General features: G+C 39.9%; 1 protein-coding gene across 3 annotated transcripts in view; it reads right to left on the minus strand.

The window, feature by feature from the left end:
- Positions 1-14,425, minus strand: part of LOC140493628 (switch-associated protein 70-like) — a 138,958-nt gene extending 124,533 nt beyond the window's left edge. The window contains exons 1-2 of one of the 3 annotated variants that reach the window (XM_072592267.1): positions 14,069-14,177; positions 12,521-12,663 (exon numbers count right to left, since the gene is read on the minus strand). Coding sequence is in view for 1 of the 3 variants with exons in the window: in XM_072592266.1 (XP_072448367.1) it covers positions 14,069-14,164 (96 nt within the window). In the remaining 2 variants the exon portion in view is untranslated. Of the gene's footprint in view, positions 1-4,492; positions 4,513-12,520; positions 12,664-14,068 lie in introns of those variants that run through there. The other 2 variants (XM_072592266.1, XM_072592268.1) reach the window with 2 other exon arrangements.
- Positions 14,426-16,868: the final 2,443 nt, after the last annotated feature.

Here is a 16,868-nt window from a genome sequence, read left to right on the forward strand (position 1 = left end):
CAGCATTCCATCATGGATGCAAACTCAAGAGGAGAATTCCTGCGAAATGTTTTGGTGGGACTTAAACTGATGAGCTACTGACTCAATCAAAACTTCACAGTTAACAATACTTTATGAACAAAATTATTTCAAAAATAGAGAACAGTATAACAGCTTACCAAAATACCCTATTCTGACATGTGCAAAAATACCTTATCTTTAACAACATCCTCAGATTTTAAAGCAAACATATTATTAAACAATACTACCTGTGGGAGTAGAAGTTTAAAAAAAAATTGGAAAGAATGCAAGTGGCTATTTATAGACTGAGACAAAACTTGAAATACTTCTATCTACAAACAAATCATGAAACCACACTACATTTTGTGGATTCTTGACAGTTACTGAAGCTACAGTCCACTTTATTAACTGAGGAACTTAAAATATTTGACATAGAAACGTAGATTATTAAATTGGACAATATTAAACTGAACAATAATGCAGTCCCAATGAACCCCAACTTTTCCCTGCACCTTTTCTGCATTCACTACTACCTCACCCTCCTGCTCATTCTAGTTCTTACAGTTACCATGCTAAGCAGAATTTGTTGCATTTAGTCTGTGTATCTGTTGTACTGGCTTGGCAGCTTGGGGCAACCTCAAGTACATCATCAATCTGTTCGCATTCATAAGAATCTTTGAGTATTTCTCCTGAAGCTTTTCCACTGCAAAAGTTTGTAAAGATTAAGACAAAAATGTTAAAAGCACTTTTGACCTTTTGAGTAAAATTCAGAAGAGTGACTAGATGTTTGTGGACCCAGATCTGCCATCAGAAATATTGACGCACAAGCTGAGAGAGAGGTGACAACGAAGACCAAACCAAATACCTGCTTCATATTGGATTGGATTCAGGAACAAAAGGATTCACACCACGAGTGTGTGCCGTTTTATAGAATTTCATAAATAATGTTCAGAGCACAACTTTTATTAGATTAATTATTAGATTAATTTTATTAGATTAAAACAAGGCAGTGGGGAACTTGAGGTGACTGCTACAGGACATACCAACTAGGAGTCCTTTACCATATTAATAATATGAAAATATTATTCTTCTATAACATGGCTCTGGTGTTGAATACCCAGCTGTCACTCAGTTGAGGCATGCATGAAGATTGTCATGTTGGATGAAACATCAAAATATATGGAACTGCTGTAGATGTATAGTAGTAAGATTCAATACTTTCACTAGAGTGGTTGTGTGGTGCAGGAGGGGGAAAGAGGTATTGGAGAGTAAAATGCAGGCTGGCCTTCAATCTATTGGTCCAGATTTCACTTTGCAAACAATGGGGAAGGCTATCATGCTGCGAACAGCTGTTGCCTGAAGTACACAGTCTGCAACAAAATAGAGAAATTTGAAAACTTTTATCCAAGAAACCCTTCCACACACTGTTAGAAAAGGCCTTTGAATTCAACACCAAGTCCATCAAGAAAATATAGAATGCAATTGTAACAATTAAATAAAAAATTTAAAAAGTCAGAAAAAGTCTGGGGAGCAAACTTAACAACTTGATAGATTATAATCATAACAAACAATGCCGCTGAAAGTTTAACTGTACAAGCATTGAGTTTCATTGCTTCAGTGTTAAAGGCTTTGAAATGTTTTATTTTGTTTTATTTCTTTTAATTCTACGTTTCTTCCCTGACTTTTGTTTTGCTTTAGTAAACAGCGGTTCCCAAAGTGGAGTACACACAATGCTGGACGTGCAAATGTGTAATGGTCCATTTTCAGGAAGAGGAGTTTCTTTCTGACCTCCAGCGGCTCCTGGACCTAAGGTTCTCAGATGTGCCTCCACTCAACCACGTACTGTTCCTCCAGCCACACACAGCTCTCTCCTAGATGTGTTGCTCAGAGGCACAGCTGCTGCTTATTAGTTACTTTCTTCCTGCACATGGATACACACGTGATTGGAGACACAGTGAGAAGGTAGTGATAGCATCTGAGCTCAAGCATTAGCACAGTGATACGATCACAGCAGTTTTAAGCTGAAACACTTAATGGGAGAGGCAGCTGCGTGACCCACAGGTCATTAGACGTCTGCACTCACAGGCCTGCTGACCGATGGCATCACCCTGATGGAGCGTCTCCCAAAGGTGGAGAAAAAGTGAGTGGAAGAATGGAGTTTGGGAAGAAGGGTTGCTGAGGCAAAGAAGAGCAAGAGGGCTGCTGAGGGTTGGGAAGAAGGGGTGGTGAGTGAGTGATTCTGTGAATAAGAAATGGGTTCACAGGTACTTCCAATAGCAAGCAAGAAGATTTTGTAACATGCTGATCAAAATATTATAACTAGCTTCTTTAATGTATTGCTAAAAAAAAGTAACTGGAATATGCAAACTACTTTCAAATGAACTGACAAGAGCACACCACACACAAGCATTTACATCTAATGACCAAACAACATGGTCTCAAATTGTTTGCTCCTATCAATTATTTTTCACTGTTACAGTTCTAAAACATGTAGTTGTTGAAGGGGCTGTTTAAAAATAAAAGCCTGTAGATGGTAAATATGAATAGGCATACACAATCAAGTAGGTTCAAGAATCAGTGATGCATATGGTTTAATTCTAATTTATATTTCCTGCTGTAGACTTTGTATGTCTCAGTGCACGTTCTTCACCTCCACTGTTTGAAGAGCCTTGGCATCCTTTGGCCTGCTCACACAGCTCCCCAATGGCTTGCTATGCTGGATCAGGTGGTCAAAGACAGCACTTCTCCATTTAAAAGACCACAAAGCCTGACAAAGACTCCCAATCTCTTATTAGCCAAAAACCATCTAGCATAGGAGCCAGGAAAGACAAGTTAGGTGGTCAACAGTTTAATGAAATGGGGTGAGGGAAGCAGAGCATGGATTCCACAAACAAAAGAGAGCAATAGGAGAGAAAAGGAAGAAAGACACAAACTTCAGGGGAACCTTTGAGAGAGTATAGATCGGTGGGCAGAAATGAAGAAATGAATGGCCTCCTTCTGCACCATAACAATTGAAATTCTAGGGAAAGGGATGGAAGCAGCAGAGGCAGCTGATGGTAGGATTCAATCTTCGTTACAGAAGTTTGTGACATTGAAGCTAAGGAGCAATACCATGTGAGTTCAGAGAAAGGTGAAAGAAGAAAGATTTAGAAATGACATGAGGGGCTTTTTTTATATACAGTGGATGTGGGTACAATTACAATGTTTAAAAGACATTTGGATAAGTACATCAATAAGAAGTGTTTAGAATGATATGGGCCAAGGGCAGGCAGGTGAGACTGGTTTAGTTTGGGATATGGTAGACATGGACTGGTCAGACCAAAATGTCCATTTCCGCGCAGTATGACTCTGTAACAAAAAAAAATTATCCTGGATTGGTGTGAAATTTTACAGGAGATAGCAAATCATGTGTATGGCTTGATGAAGCTGAAAATGTGTTGCTGGAAAAGCGCAGCAGGTCAGGCAGCATCCAAGGAATAGGAGAATCGATGTTTCGGGCATAAGCCCTTCTTATGGCTTGATGTAGTCCAGCCAGATGTTGTATTGAGTGATGGAAGCATTTTGTGTGCCATAAACACTCAAGTCTGCTGCCTTTAGGCTTAAGGAAAATAATAAGGATAAAGTACTAAGTTTAACAATGAAACAGAGGAGAAGGGATTGAACCTTCCAATATCTGTTATCATCACAGATTTGATGCAAGTTAAGAGAAGGCTATCAAAACCTCACAGAAATTGCCCAATAAATTCAAACTTCCAATGGACTGATGTCTACTGCCTGGGACCTCCTATGAATGTCGCTGATTGAGCTTGGTGTCAAGTACTTGGACTTTTCTGGATACATACCCTGGAAATGCCAGGTTGTTTAATATTTGGTCTAACTCCAAAATTAAACCAACATAACTGACTGAGTGCCACAACCAACTCCCCCATCCACCTCTCCATCACCCATCCCATAACCACATCCCTGATTTGACTACCTCTCCTCCTATTATAAAGCTACTAAAGGAATCGAGAGATGTTTTAAAAAGTCTGAGGCAGCTAATAAGGGCATTTTCTTTCTTTGCCTGTCTTTACTGGAACTTGACTGCCACTTCAATGGATATCTACTAAATCGCATCGAGACTTCAAATGGGACTGGAAGTCACAAAAGGGTTAGGTCGTAAAAATCTTCAGGGACAGCATCAATATACACAGTATCAGCACTGACCAGAAGATCTGGGTTAAGGATTTTACTGGGACAAGGATAAGATGTGGACTGAGCAGCAACTCTAAATCATGACTCAAAGAAGCCATCCAAACAAGGCACCAGAAGGAGCCAGTACAATTATTGCCTCTCCTGCAAAGGAAAATTAAAGAAACAGAAAAAGTTAACAAGATAGTTACAAGCATATAGTGGGTGGCCTTGCGTTTATAAATGGCAGCTACACTGTTCACAGTAACATAGTTTCATTGTGTTTTTTAATAATACAGCTACAATACTATTTTTCACTCACATTTCAACAAGACAGTTTACATAGACAATCCTTGTGAAAATCTCCCAACAGTATTTAAACGTTTATTTCTTGGATTCAAGTTATCACACCAATGTCCTTTGTTGTGTGCGATAGACAAAAGATTTCTGTTAAGTTTCATGGTCTGATCATCTTAAAATCCAGTCTTCCAAGGACAGTGTGAAGGATCTTTCATGCAAGCAGTTCTTATCTAAATATCAGTACAAACATATATTATATCTTTTCTGTAATTTATTCATACTATTTAAAGAGAAAAGCTCATCAGTTCCGCTTTAAAAAACCACTAAGAATGTTACTTTTGATACTGATTTCCATTTGGAGATTTCAAATTAAAAAAACAAGCAGTGATAACAGCGCTAGCAGATTAAAGTCAAAAGCGCAAATAAAAACTTTACATAGCCCATGAACAGAATATTTTACAATCTTTTGTTTTTCGTGTGAAATCTGGCAATGAGTAGAGCACAAAACAAGGAAGTTAGTTACTCTGGTCAATGTGCAGATTAGAATAAAACTGAAAATGCAAATATTATGGAGTGCTTTAAATTAAATCACAAAAATCAATAAAGGGAAGGTGAGATAAACATATGAGAAAATAATTTGTTGTCTCCGATTCATGGCAGTACAATCTGGCAGTGATGATCATTATTTAAATAGTAAAAGAAAGCAACTGAAAGAAAATAAAGAGATTTTGTTTTATAATTTTTTAAAGAAACTTCTTGTAAAATGCATTAGGATTTCCATTTAGTTTGATGAAAGTTATGAAAGACTCTTAAATTCAGTGCCTTTTATGTGTTAAACACTAGTGCTTTATGCCTACCAAAATTTTGGTTCAGAGTGATAGAGATGTATGGCATGGAAACAAACCCTTCAATCCAACTCATCCATGCCAATCAGATAGCCTATATTAATCTAGTCCCATTTGCCAGCACTTGGCCCATATCCCTCTAAACCCTTCCTATTCATATACCCATCCAGATGCCTTTTGTAATGTTGTAATTGTACTGGTGTCCACCACTTCCTCTCGCAGCTCATTCCAAACATGCACCACCCTCTGTGTGAAAATGTTGCCCCTTGGGTCCCTTTTATATCTTTCCCCTCTCACCCTAAACCTATGCCCTCTAGTTCTGGACACCTCATCCAAGGAAAAGACCTTACTTTTTTTTGTCCTATCCATGCCCCTCATGATTTTATGAACCTCCATGAGGTCACCTCTCAGCCTCTGACACTCCAGGGAAAACAGCCCCAGCCTATTCAGCCTCTCCCTGTAGTTCAATCCTCCAATTCAGGCAACATCCTTATAAATCTTCTCTGAACCCTTTCAGGGTTCACGATATTCTTCCTATAGGAGGGAGACCAGAATTGCACATAATATTCCAAAATTGGCCTAACCCACGTTCTGCATTTGATGCTCTGACCAATAAAAGAAAGCATACCAAACGCTTTCTTCATTATCCTATCTACCTGCGACTCCACTTGCAAGGAACTATGAACCTGCACTCCAAGGTCTCTTTGTTTAGCAACACTCCCCGGGACCTTACCACTAAGTGTATAAGCCTTTCCTGATTTGCCTTTCCAAAATGCAGCACCTCACATTTATCTAAATTAAATTCCATCTGCCACTTCTCAGCCCATCAGGTCAAGATCCCATGGTACTCTGAGGTAATCTTCTTCGCTATCCATTACACCTCCAATTTTTGGTGTCATTTGTAAATTTAATGACTGTATCTCCTATGTTCACATCCAAAAGCAGACAAAAAGCAGTGGACTGAGCACTAATCCTTGTTCAGGCCTCCAGCCTGAAAAGCAACCCCCCACCACCACCCTCCGTCTTCTATCTTTGAGCCAGTTCTGTATCCAAATGGCTAGTTCTCCCTGCATTCCATGTGATCTAACCTTGTTCATCAGTCTACCAAGAGGAACCTTGTTGAATGCCTTACTGAAATGGGTCATATCATTAACATTAGGCATTATTGTTAATTGCCATTTGGTAGTAAAGAACTCCAGAATTGCTGTATCCTTTTTGTTTTTCAACAACATTAGATTATTCAAGATACATGTTGCAAGCCAGTGAGTGAGTAAAATTTCACAACTGACACTGCACCCTGTAACCAAATACCTCAATGTTCCAGGACTGTTGAAATCTTATTTCCTAATACTTGCTACATTGCATGACAGCCCTGATAATTCTCAGATGCAATGTCTTAACAATACCTTAAAACTGTACCCTGCACTTTACCCTTCAAATATTAGGTGTTGAGACAATTTAATATTCACTATTTTCCAAATCTCCCCAACCCTCACCCCATTCCAGATCCAACCCTCCCCCTCAGCGCCACCCTCTTGACACAACCTACTTGTCCATCTTCCCACCTATCACAATCACCACCCAACTGCATCCACCTATCGCCATCCAATCTTACCTTTACCCCAGCCACACACCCTATTTCTCAGCCCCTTTCTTCCCCTCCACCCTCCCCAAGTCCTAATGAAGGATCCTGCCCAAAAACATCAACTCTCCTGCTCCTCAGATGCTGCCTGACCCCAGCTGTGCTTTTTCCAGTGCCACACAGTATCTACTCTGACTCTCCAGTATCTGCAGATCTCACTTTCTCCGAGATGTGCACAATGCATTTGGCATTTTTAAGTTGAGAGCTCAATACAGACTTGCATAAATTTAATAGACTGAACTTTGAACATATCAATTATTTGCCTGCTGTAATTTACTGTGCCATAGTCTATTAATTATTATTGCTTGTAAAATGCATAGCAAGGATAAGACACCAGTGCAACAAGTCTAAACATAAATTTTGGTTGGTACAAGACACTGAGGAAAACAACGTATAAATTTCTACTGAGTTTCATGTTGGATTACACCTAAAATAAGGAGAATTCCAGCCTTTAACACACAATATCAATTGATTTACAAGAGAAAACAACATGGGTGCAACTAGTCTCAATTCTGAGATTTTACCAATTTATCAATTTGATTGGTTTTATATCCAGACTATGGATTTCAGAATACAGCTATGCTCTGTCTGACTCAGTCTCCTGCTTATCACAGCAGGAGACTATTTTGCCCAGCATGTCGGTCAGATCTTTTCCAGAAAAAACAACAAAAGCTCACAGGTCTACTTTCTTCCTCATAGCCCTTTACCACCTTCTGCTTCAAGTATTTATGACATTTTCATAAAAGACAGGTTTCTCCCTTTGGTAGAGCATTAATTCACTTTTTCAATACCTTCTAACAAAAAATAAATAATTCCTTCATTTTATAAACTGTAACCAATTTAAATTGATCACCCCCATTATTACTGACACCTTAAACAAAGAAAGTAGTTTTAATTTATTCATCCCAAAAAGCCTCAAATTTCAAAACAACTTCTATTAATTCTCCTTTACGTTATTTTCTGAGAGGAGAAACGTATTAAGTATTCCCTCTTGGCCATTATTTCCAACTGATGTCAAGAGCATCAACACATGCTATAAACTTAAGGGAAATTTATGCGACTAGCTGTTAAAATTCACACTGCCCTAAACAATGACTTGAATAGTTTTACTATATCATGCTCTATTTCTCAACTTTTATATTGCAACTCGCCTTTTTAATGGACATCTATGTTCTGAGATTATGAATTTGAATTTGTAGAAAAATGTCTTTCTACTTAATGCACGCTGTCCTTGCAAAACACAATTTACTTTTCCAATTTAAATTTTATCTACCATCCTTCTGTCCATTCTACTGAATGCTTCTATACCCCTGTTTGTGTTATCAAAACAATGTGACAATGTGCTCTCCATGTCCAAAGCCAAATCATCAACGTATTTAATGAAACCAAAGGGATACCATTCCTAACCATTCTCCAAACTGAAAAACAAACTTTAACTGTATGTTTTCAAAATTATGAGAGGCATGGATAGGGTAGATAGACAGAGAATTTTTTTCCCCAGGTTAGAAAGTTCAAGGAGGGCACAGGTTCAAGGTGAGAAGAGGAACATTTAGGGACGAAGTGTCGGGGAAATTTGTTTCACACAGAGGGTAATATGTATCTTGGAACACACTGCCAGTGAAGGTGATGAAAGCTGGCGAGTTAGCAATGTTTAAGGCAGATTCTTGATATCATGAATGTGAGGTGAACAAAGGGATAGAAACCACATACGGGCAATAAGTAACAGGTCCAAATAAGGACTGGGAGTTGGCGCAGGCATAGTGGGCTGAAGCGCTGCTCGTTGGATGCTGGCTGAACTGCTGTGCTCTTCCAGCACCACTAATCCAGATAGTGGGCTGAAGAGCCTGTTCCTGTGCTGTATTATGTTGTATAAATAGCAAAATATTGCCCTTCATGCCCTAACTCTACAAATTTATATTTACCTTTATCTACATAACTAAATCACCATTCAAAAATGCAAAGTTAATAGTTGGTTACTATTGATTTAAGACTATTTCTAAATACTCTGTAAATGAATTGTAATTTCCATTAACAAGTAATCAATGGGCAGTGACTTATCCACCTACATGATTCCTCTTCACCTTCCTGACTTGTTTTCAGCCTCTGACACAGCTAAGCACACCATCCTCCTTCAATGCCTCTTGACTTTTGTCTGTCTGCTTAGGACTGCACTCAATTTATTTCTTAATTACTTCATTTGAATGTAACCAGAGCATTGCCCACAATCCACATTCCCTCTTATTTTTCCTGCACTGCTTGGACTTCCAAGACACACCAATCGGCATTTGCGGACACTTCAAGTGGCTACATAGTTTGAGGGAACATTGCCTGCAATGGTTTTCCTTCCTGCTCTCTCACAGTTACTTTCATAGAATCATAGAACCCCTACAGTATGGAAGCAGGCAATTTGGCCTAACAAGTCCACACCAACCCTCTGGGAAGTATCCCAGTCAGACCCATTCCCCTACCCTATTACTCTAAATTTACCCCTGACTAATGCACCTAACCTACACATCCCTGAACACTATGGGCAACTTAGCATGGCCAATCCAATCTACCTAAGTGCAGGCACTTCTTTGGATTTTGGGAGAAAACTACAGCACCAGGAGGAAACCCACGCAGACACAGGAAGAACGTGCAAACTCCACATAGATAGTCGTCCGAAGCTGGAATCAAAACGGGGTCCCTGGTAGTGAGACAGCAATGCTAACCACTGAACCACCGTGCCGCCCTTTGTCTGCTAGATATATCTGTTCCCTCTTATTTGTCAACTACATGTTGCTCATTCGTCATACCACTGTGTAGGTTTCCGTATGTACAATGATGACACCCAGGCCTACCTCTCTCAACTTCCACAGTCTCTAAACTCAGGCTGCTTAGCCAACATCCAGTGCTGGATGAGCAAAAATGTTGTGAAGATTGAAACCAATATTTTTGATTTTTCCGATACAAACCTCACTCCCTAAACACAGATTCCCTTGTACTCTCTGGTAACTGTCATGAGATTGAATTGGAATGCTTATAAACTTGGTCTCATTTTTGACTCCCAGATGATATCCACATCTCTTCTGTCACAACACCCAATTATGGTCCCCTTAGCTCACCTGCTGTTGAAATCCTCATCCATGTTTAGGTCACCACTCGACTGACTATTCTCATGCATCTCTTGCCCTAATGTGCACCAAGTCTCAGGCAATCTATGCCCAAAAATATACTATGGCTTATAGTTTAGCAATGCCTCACTTTTGAACTGTTCCAGCTCCTTGCCCCCTAATATCTTCTACAATATCTTCCAGCATTGCAACGTGAGAATATTTGCATTTCTCTAATTGTGGTCTATGGGACATCCCCAGTTTAATCACTCAACCATTGGCAATCAAGTCTTCAGCAATCAAAGGCTAAAGCTTTGCAATTCCCTCTGTAAATCTCTCCACTTCTCTTCCTTAAGATGCTCCTGGAAACCTACCTCTAAAACCAAATGTTTAGTAATTTATTTACCTGAATCTCTCATTTGGGTTGGTTTCAACATTTATTTGATAACGCTCCTGTGAAAAGCTTAAAGGTGCTCGATGCACAAGTATTATTTTTGACTTCTTTCATTTTTTAAAACCATTTATTTTTCTACAATTGTTTAATGATTGTTTCACATTAATTATTTTGAACTTCAGATTTGGGATAAGTAATTAACATAAAATATTTCGTAACATAAAATATCCTAGCATAGGTTATGTTTACAGTTATCTAAAATAATCATGCAGCATAGAAACAGGCCTTTCAGCCCATCATGCCCATGCCAACAAACAAACACCAAGCTACATTAATCCTCTTTACCTGCACTTGTCCAGGGTCTCCTGTGCCCTGGCATTTGAAGTGCTCATTCAGTGCTGGAATTAAATTTAGGATTTATGCTTGTTGGCACTCCATATAAGCTCCCATATGAAGAACACTCAGTTGAATGCAGTAACAAAGTAAGCCCGTAATACCACTGCAGCACAAAAAGCTCGGATACAAAGACAAAATAAAATCTGTATGCATAACTATTAGGCATTTGGTTAAAAATACAAGAAAAACATTAAATCATTTCAAAAAACCTTGAAGCTCATTATTCCAGCAAAATCAATGCACAGTACCTTCAGTGCATAAAGTGAGGTCAACAAACCCTCAGCCATATTATTTTTATTAATGCAAAGCCAATTTGCCCCACTACAAATACAGCAAAAAAAATTCAACAACCAACATCCATTAAATCTTAAAAAGTTCATCCAGAGATTAGATGAATCATACAAATCGTGATTGTGGAGGGTCATTTCCTTGCCCGTAATGAGTCAGCTGATCTGAGCCACTAAATACAAATGCCCTCAACAAACTGCTACCCCATGCATATATGTATTGATTCTGCATGACTCCTAAAGACAGAGTGGTCGCTTGGATACATAGCAGATGATTCTTGGTAACAATCAATGGGAAAAACAAGGCTAGGAGCTTCAAATATAATCTGTACGTGCCAAGCTGCAGTACTGTGTTGGCAATTGTGTTTGAATGCTTTCCTTGGCTCCAGTTATGCTTTAATGAGTTTTTCTTAATAAAAAGAAGCTAAAAACAAGTTTAATGGAATACTTTTCTTCCCCTCAGTGCCATCACTTTTGTTTCAAATTCCATTAAAAGTAATGTCGCAAACCAAATCCTTCAATTTTCCCACCCAAATGGTTTTTCTTCAGGTATAATGCAGACAATGGACATAGGCAGACTATTTGACCACATGATTCATCATAGTGAACTCAATTTTCAAGTTCTGCATTCATCTTTCACAGCACAGCTCACTGAATTGCAATAACAAACTTTTTTTAATCTTGAATTGCAATCACTGAAGCCAACTGTCGCAATTTAATATCACCTAAGAGTACCTAACTGAGGAAAGTTGACCTCATTACATACTAACCACAACACAGGTGAGGTGATTACAAGTATTAAAAACAGAATGATAGGAATTATACATATTAAAATTATTTCTAAAATATCCTAATTCACAGAGCAAGAATGTGGAATTAATGGAAAGCTTCTGCTTTCCCATTGAAAGTAATTTGGGATGCACATCAACAAAAATATCAGTTTCATCCAGGAGACGATGGAATGCACATAAACTCTCAGTTATGACACAGTCCCTATACCAACAGGTCTGAATTCTCTTCAGGCACATAATTGAGAATTTACAATGGAAATTATATCCACTCACTGACCGTTTTTCCAAAATCTATTTAGAGACAAAAACAAAACTGCAGATGCTGAAATCCAAGGTAGACAAGGAGCCTGGAAGAACAGGCCTCATCTGGTGATGAAGAAATCAGCGTTTCGGGTGTAACCCTTCAGTCATAAAAAACATTGACTTCTCCACTTTCTGATGCTTCCTGGCTTGTTGTGTTCTTCCAGCCTCCCAAAAATCTATTTACAATCTAATTTCCTGTCAATTTTATTGATGTACACAAAAATGGGCAAAAGCAATCAGGGTCCAGGAAAATGATCAAACTTTCAATCGTTAAGTGTGAAAATTAAAAATGTCAAGTACCTAGCCATCACTTAAGCATGTTGAGCACAGGGTCAAAATTATGCAATGGATTAACATTGATTGCATCCAAAAAAACAGAATGCAATGCAAGCCTCAGTCAGGATAACCAGCATGATTCCAGGAAATTGACGTAATGATCTTGCCTGCAGAAACCAGAAACAATGAGCTGAGTTGCATGTCAACATAGCAATAAAGAGATGGGAACAGAATAGTGCATTTAGCTGCAGCATTATTAGATAGGTAATACAGTTGCATCCACACTTCCTCAATATTTTGAGCCATTTTCTCTCTTTCCCCATCCCTTCTAATTACATGCGTCTGAGTGCAAATCTTTTATATAGACATGTGGGATATGAACATCACTGGCTGGCCAGCATTTATTGCCCATCCCCAGTTGCCTTTGAAGCTGCCTTCTTGAACTGCTGCAGTCCACATGCTACTGGGTTGACCCATGATGCCCTGAGGGAGGGAACTGCAGTATTATATGACTATATACAAAAATCCAGCCTAAGATAAAAACAATTACTGCAGATGCTGGAATCTGAAACCAAAAGAGAAAGTGCTGGAAAATCTCAGGTCTGGCAGCATCTGTAAGGAGAGAAAAGAGCTGACGTTGAGTCTAACTGACCCTTTGTCAAAGCTGAACAAGGCTTTGACAAAGGGTCAGTCAGACTCGAAACATCAGCTCTTTTCTCTCCTTACAGACGCTGCCAGACCTGCTGAGATTTTCCAGCAATCCAGCCTAAGAGGCAGTTTCACTGACAAGTTCCTTAACTGACAGCAGCTAAATACACAATATATACAATATAGTAAATATTTAGCATTTCACCATCCATTAATACATCTTAAACAAAAGGAATAACATTGCAAATGAGAACAGAACAAAAAATTAGCCCATTATTCATGACCTGCTGAAGAGATTAAATAAATATCTTCCATTTTACAGAAAAAAAATAAGTGGATGAATGAACTTTGAAAATAACTTCATCGCTTCAAAAGGCAGATTAGGTTCTAGCAATCCCTGAAACATTTGACAATGCATGAAGAATCTTAACCTGATGCCAAATTTCATTTCTGAGATTAGATACCAAGTGTCACAATTTTAGTGGAAAATTAAAGGTAACATTAAAGCATAAACTGTACAGTAGCAACCTGCAGCTCTATGCTAAGGTAGAGAAGGAACTGGATTGTACCTCAGTACATCACCGACAGTCCAGGAATCCCCTCCTCAATACATCCCAGCCCTCATCGAACAGAGCCCACGTCAGTACAGGTTCCACAGCTCAACAACTACCTCAACTTAACAGAGTCTAGCTCTTACTCAACTTGGCCCACACCTCCACAGGTCCCACAACCCAAAACAAAACCCTCAGCACTGACCAGCACCTCTCTCCCCTCAATACAGCCCACCAACCAGCCCAATCCAATCCAGTCCAGCACCCTCTTTAACACCGGCTAGACCAGTATAGCTCCTCCAGTCCCAACAAACCCCTCTCAATACAGCGAGCTCCCCTCACCCCAAACCCAACAAAAAAACCTCAAACTCGCCTTGAGTTGGGACTTGGACACTTTTCCGCATTTGTCGACATCCAGAGCGGTGAATGCATGCCAGATCACTTTCAAAAGCTCGTCTCGAAGCGCCATCCTTGTCTTTAAATGTGACCGTTTTGCTTTCACTGCACAGTCACTGCCCGCAGTCTCCCAGCGGTGTAACCCACCCCTTCCGCACGTCTGTTACCGACTCGACGTAGTTCACATTCCCAGAGAGGAACTCCACCCACAAACCACAGTCCCCCAAATTGAAAAGGACTCATTGTAATTCCTCAAACTGCACCATTGCAGAAAACTAACGGCTTTAAATCAAACAATCGATCACAGAATTACACGTAGTTTTGTTTTAATGACTAAGCTATATGCAACTTCAGGAACGCGAGAGTGGTTGTTAAAACTACAAACATTGAGGAACTAACATTCAGAGGCAACTTATCAAAGGAACAAAGTGATTTTAACCCTATGAGGAGCTGAATATTCGTACAACGCTGACGTCAATTCTAAAAGGTTATAAGTTGGTATAAAACAGGGCAGAATTGTCATCGGCTAAAATTACTCAAATTTTACAATTGACAATCTCCACATAGGAAGCACCTCCCTTAACTTTGTTTTTATACCAATGGCATTGACTCATCGCTGAGAAATTTTGCCAATGCAATGCTTCTATGGGGTTACTTGAACGGTGGAAGCAACCATGTACAGTGAACAATTAGAGCTTGAAGACTTTTGCTGAATATTTTACTTTTATTTAGATTTTTTTTTAAAAATCATGAATCCATTAAAAATACAATATGTGTCATAATCTAGACTTGTTCAGCGTCATTCATTTGAAAGCCTCGAAAATTTTCGTTTAAGACATCGAAATCATTGGATCTTTTAGCAGAGTAAACCCATCAACCCATAATACCTGTACTGGTTCTTAGAAAGAACTGTCCAATTGAGTTGTACTTACCAAGTGCCTTTTAACATTTTCTAAAGAATTTAAATCCACCCCTGCGCCAGGTAGTGCATTCCAGATCACAAAAGACCTTTGTACAAGAAATGTCCCCATTTCCTCTCTTCTTCTTTTGCCAATAATTTAAATCTATAAACTCTGCTTATGGACTTTTTTTGTTAGAAAACCTGAAGTTATCTTGAGAATGTGACTTAAAAGGAGTTCTAGGACTTACGTATTAAAGAACCGAACTAGCAAAACCATTCGTAAAAGATGAAAAGGTTAAATTAAGTTTAATATATTTCGGCCACTTGACACTGTATAATTTTGCTATAAATTCTGTCTCTTCTGGTTCTGCTCCACAACCACCTGATGAAGAAGCTGTGCTTCAAAAGCTAGTTCTTCCAACTGTGCGTGGATCCCCGGTACGCAAACACCAAGTGTCACTATGTACTGAGGTCCTACCTGTCCCCGGTGTTGCGAAGGATGGGCCTGGCCTCGCTGCTGCGGAATGCTCCAAGTAGTTGGACTGTTCCGTATCACCTTTCCTTCGTAGAGAAATTTATGAAGAAAAACACCTTTGACCACAAGTCCATCAGGAAGTGGTCAGCACGTGGTGTCCTTGAGCCCCTTCGGGAAAAGGAGAGGGCGGATGCTGTCTAGCAGTTCCCTGAGCAGACTAGCAAAGTCATTTGGCAGAATGCCTCATCGCCAGAACTTTCCAACAAGCACCAAGACATGGCTGGTGGTGAGAAAGGCTCTGCCGGTGAGATTCTTTATGCACGCCCGGTCTCTCTGCCGCACCGCACGCTGCCCTCGAAGCGGCTGCGGGGGGGAATGAGACTGTCACACACCTCCTTCCGGAATGTGCCTACGCAAAGGAAGTCTGGAGACGAATGCAGTGGTGTTTGTCGAGGTTCGTCCCAAGCAGCTCCGTGACGCAGGACTCCGTGCTCTATGGTCTGTTCCCCGGGACGCACACCAAAACGAACATCAACTGTGCCTGGAGGATCATCAACTCGGTGAAAGACACTCTTTGATCTGTCCAAAACCTGTTGATCTTCCAGCTGAAGGAGCTGACCCCGACTGAGTGTTGCAGACTGGCACATTCCAAGGTCCAGGACCAAGTGTTGAGGGACACGCTGAAGCTTGGGGCAGCGGCCACCAAGACGCGGTGTGGAAAGACCACCATGTAACATCTACCTGCCAAAGAACAGGGGGCCCACGCAGTAAGTGGCTCCGCTGACGCCTCAGCTGAACATATGGATATATGATTGGTAAACGTACAGACCTGAATATATACAAATGATAAATTCTGATCTCTGTATGCAAAGAAATTGAATGTTTACATATGTATGGCATGACCAATTGTTCAGATCATCAAAATATTTTATGAATAAAGTATATATTTTAAATTTTAAAAAAAACTAGTGCTTCTAAATAAACCTGGTGGATGGCACGGTGGCTCAGTGGTTAGCACTGCTACCTCATAGCAGCAGGGTCTCAGGTTCAATCCCAGCCTGGGGCGACTGTCTGTGTGGAGTTTCCACATTGTCTGCGTGGATTTGTTCCCACAGTCCAAAGATGTGCAGGTTATGTGAATTGGCCATGCTAAATTGCCCATAGGTTAGGTGCGTTAGTCTTCGGAGGTTTGGTGTGAACTTGTTGGGCTGAAGGGCCTGTTTCCACATTGTAGGAAATCTAATAAAATAAGACTATAACCTGGTGTTGTGTGATTTTTAACCTTATCATAATTAATGTTAGTCTCCCTTAACTTGCTCTGCCCTAAGAATGTCATCCCAGCTTCACCACTCCCTCAAAATAGGTGAATTCTCTCATCCCTGGTGCCAACATCCTATGTAT

Source organism: Chiloscyllium punctatum, chromosome 22 (assembly GCF_047496795.1).
Source record: "Chiloscyllium punctatum isolate Juve2018m chromosome 22, sChiPun1.3, whole genome shotgun sequence".
NCBI classification, from domain to species: Eukaryota; Metazoa; Chordata; class Chondrichthyes; order Orectolobiformes; family Hemiscylliidae; genus Chiloscyllium; species Chiloscyllium punctatum.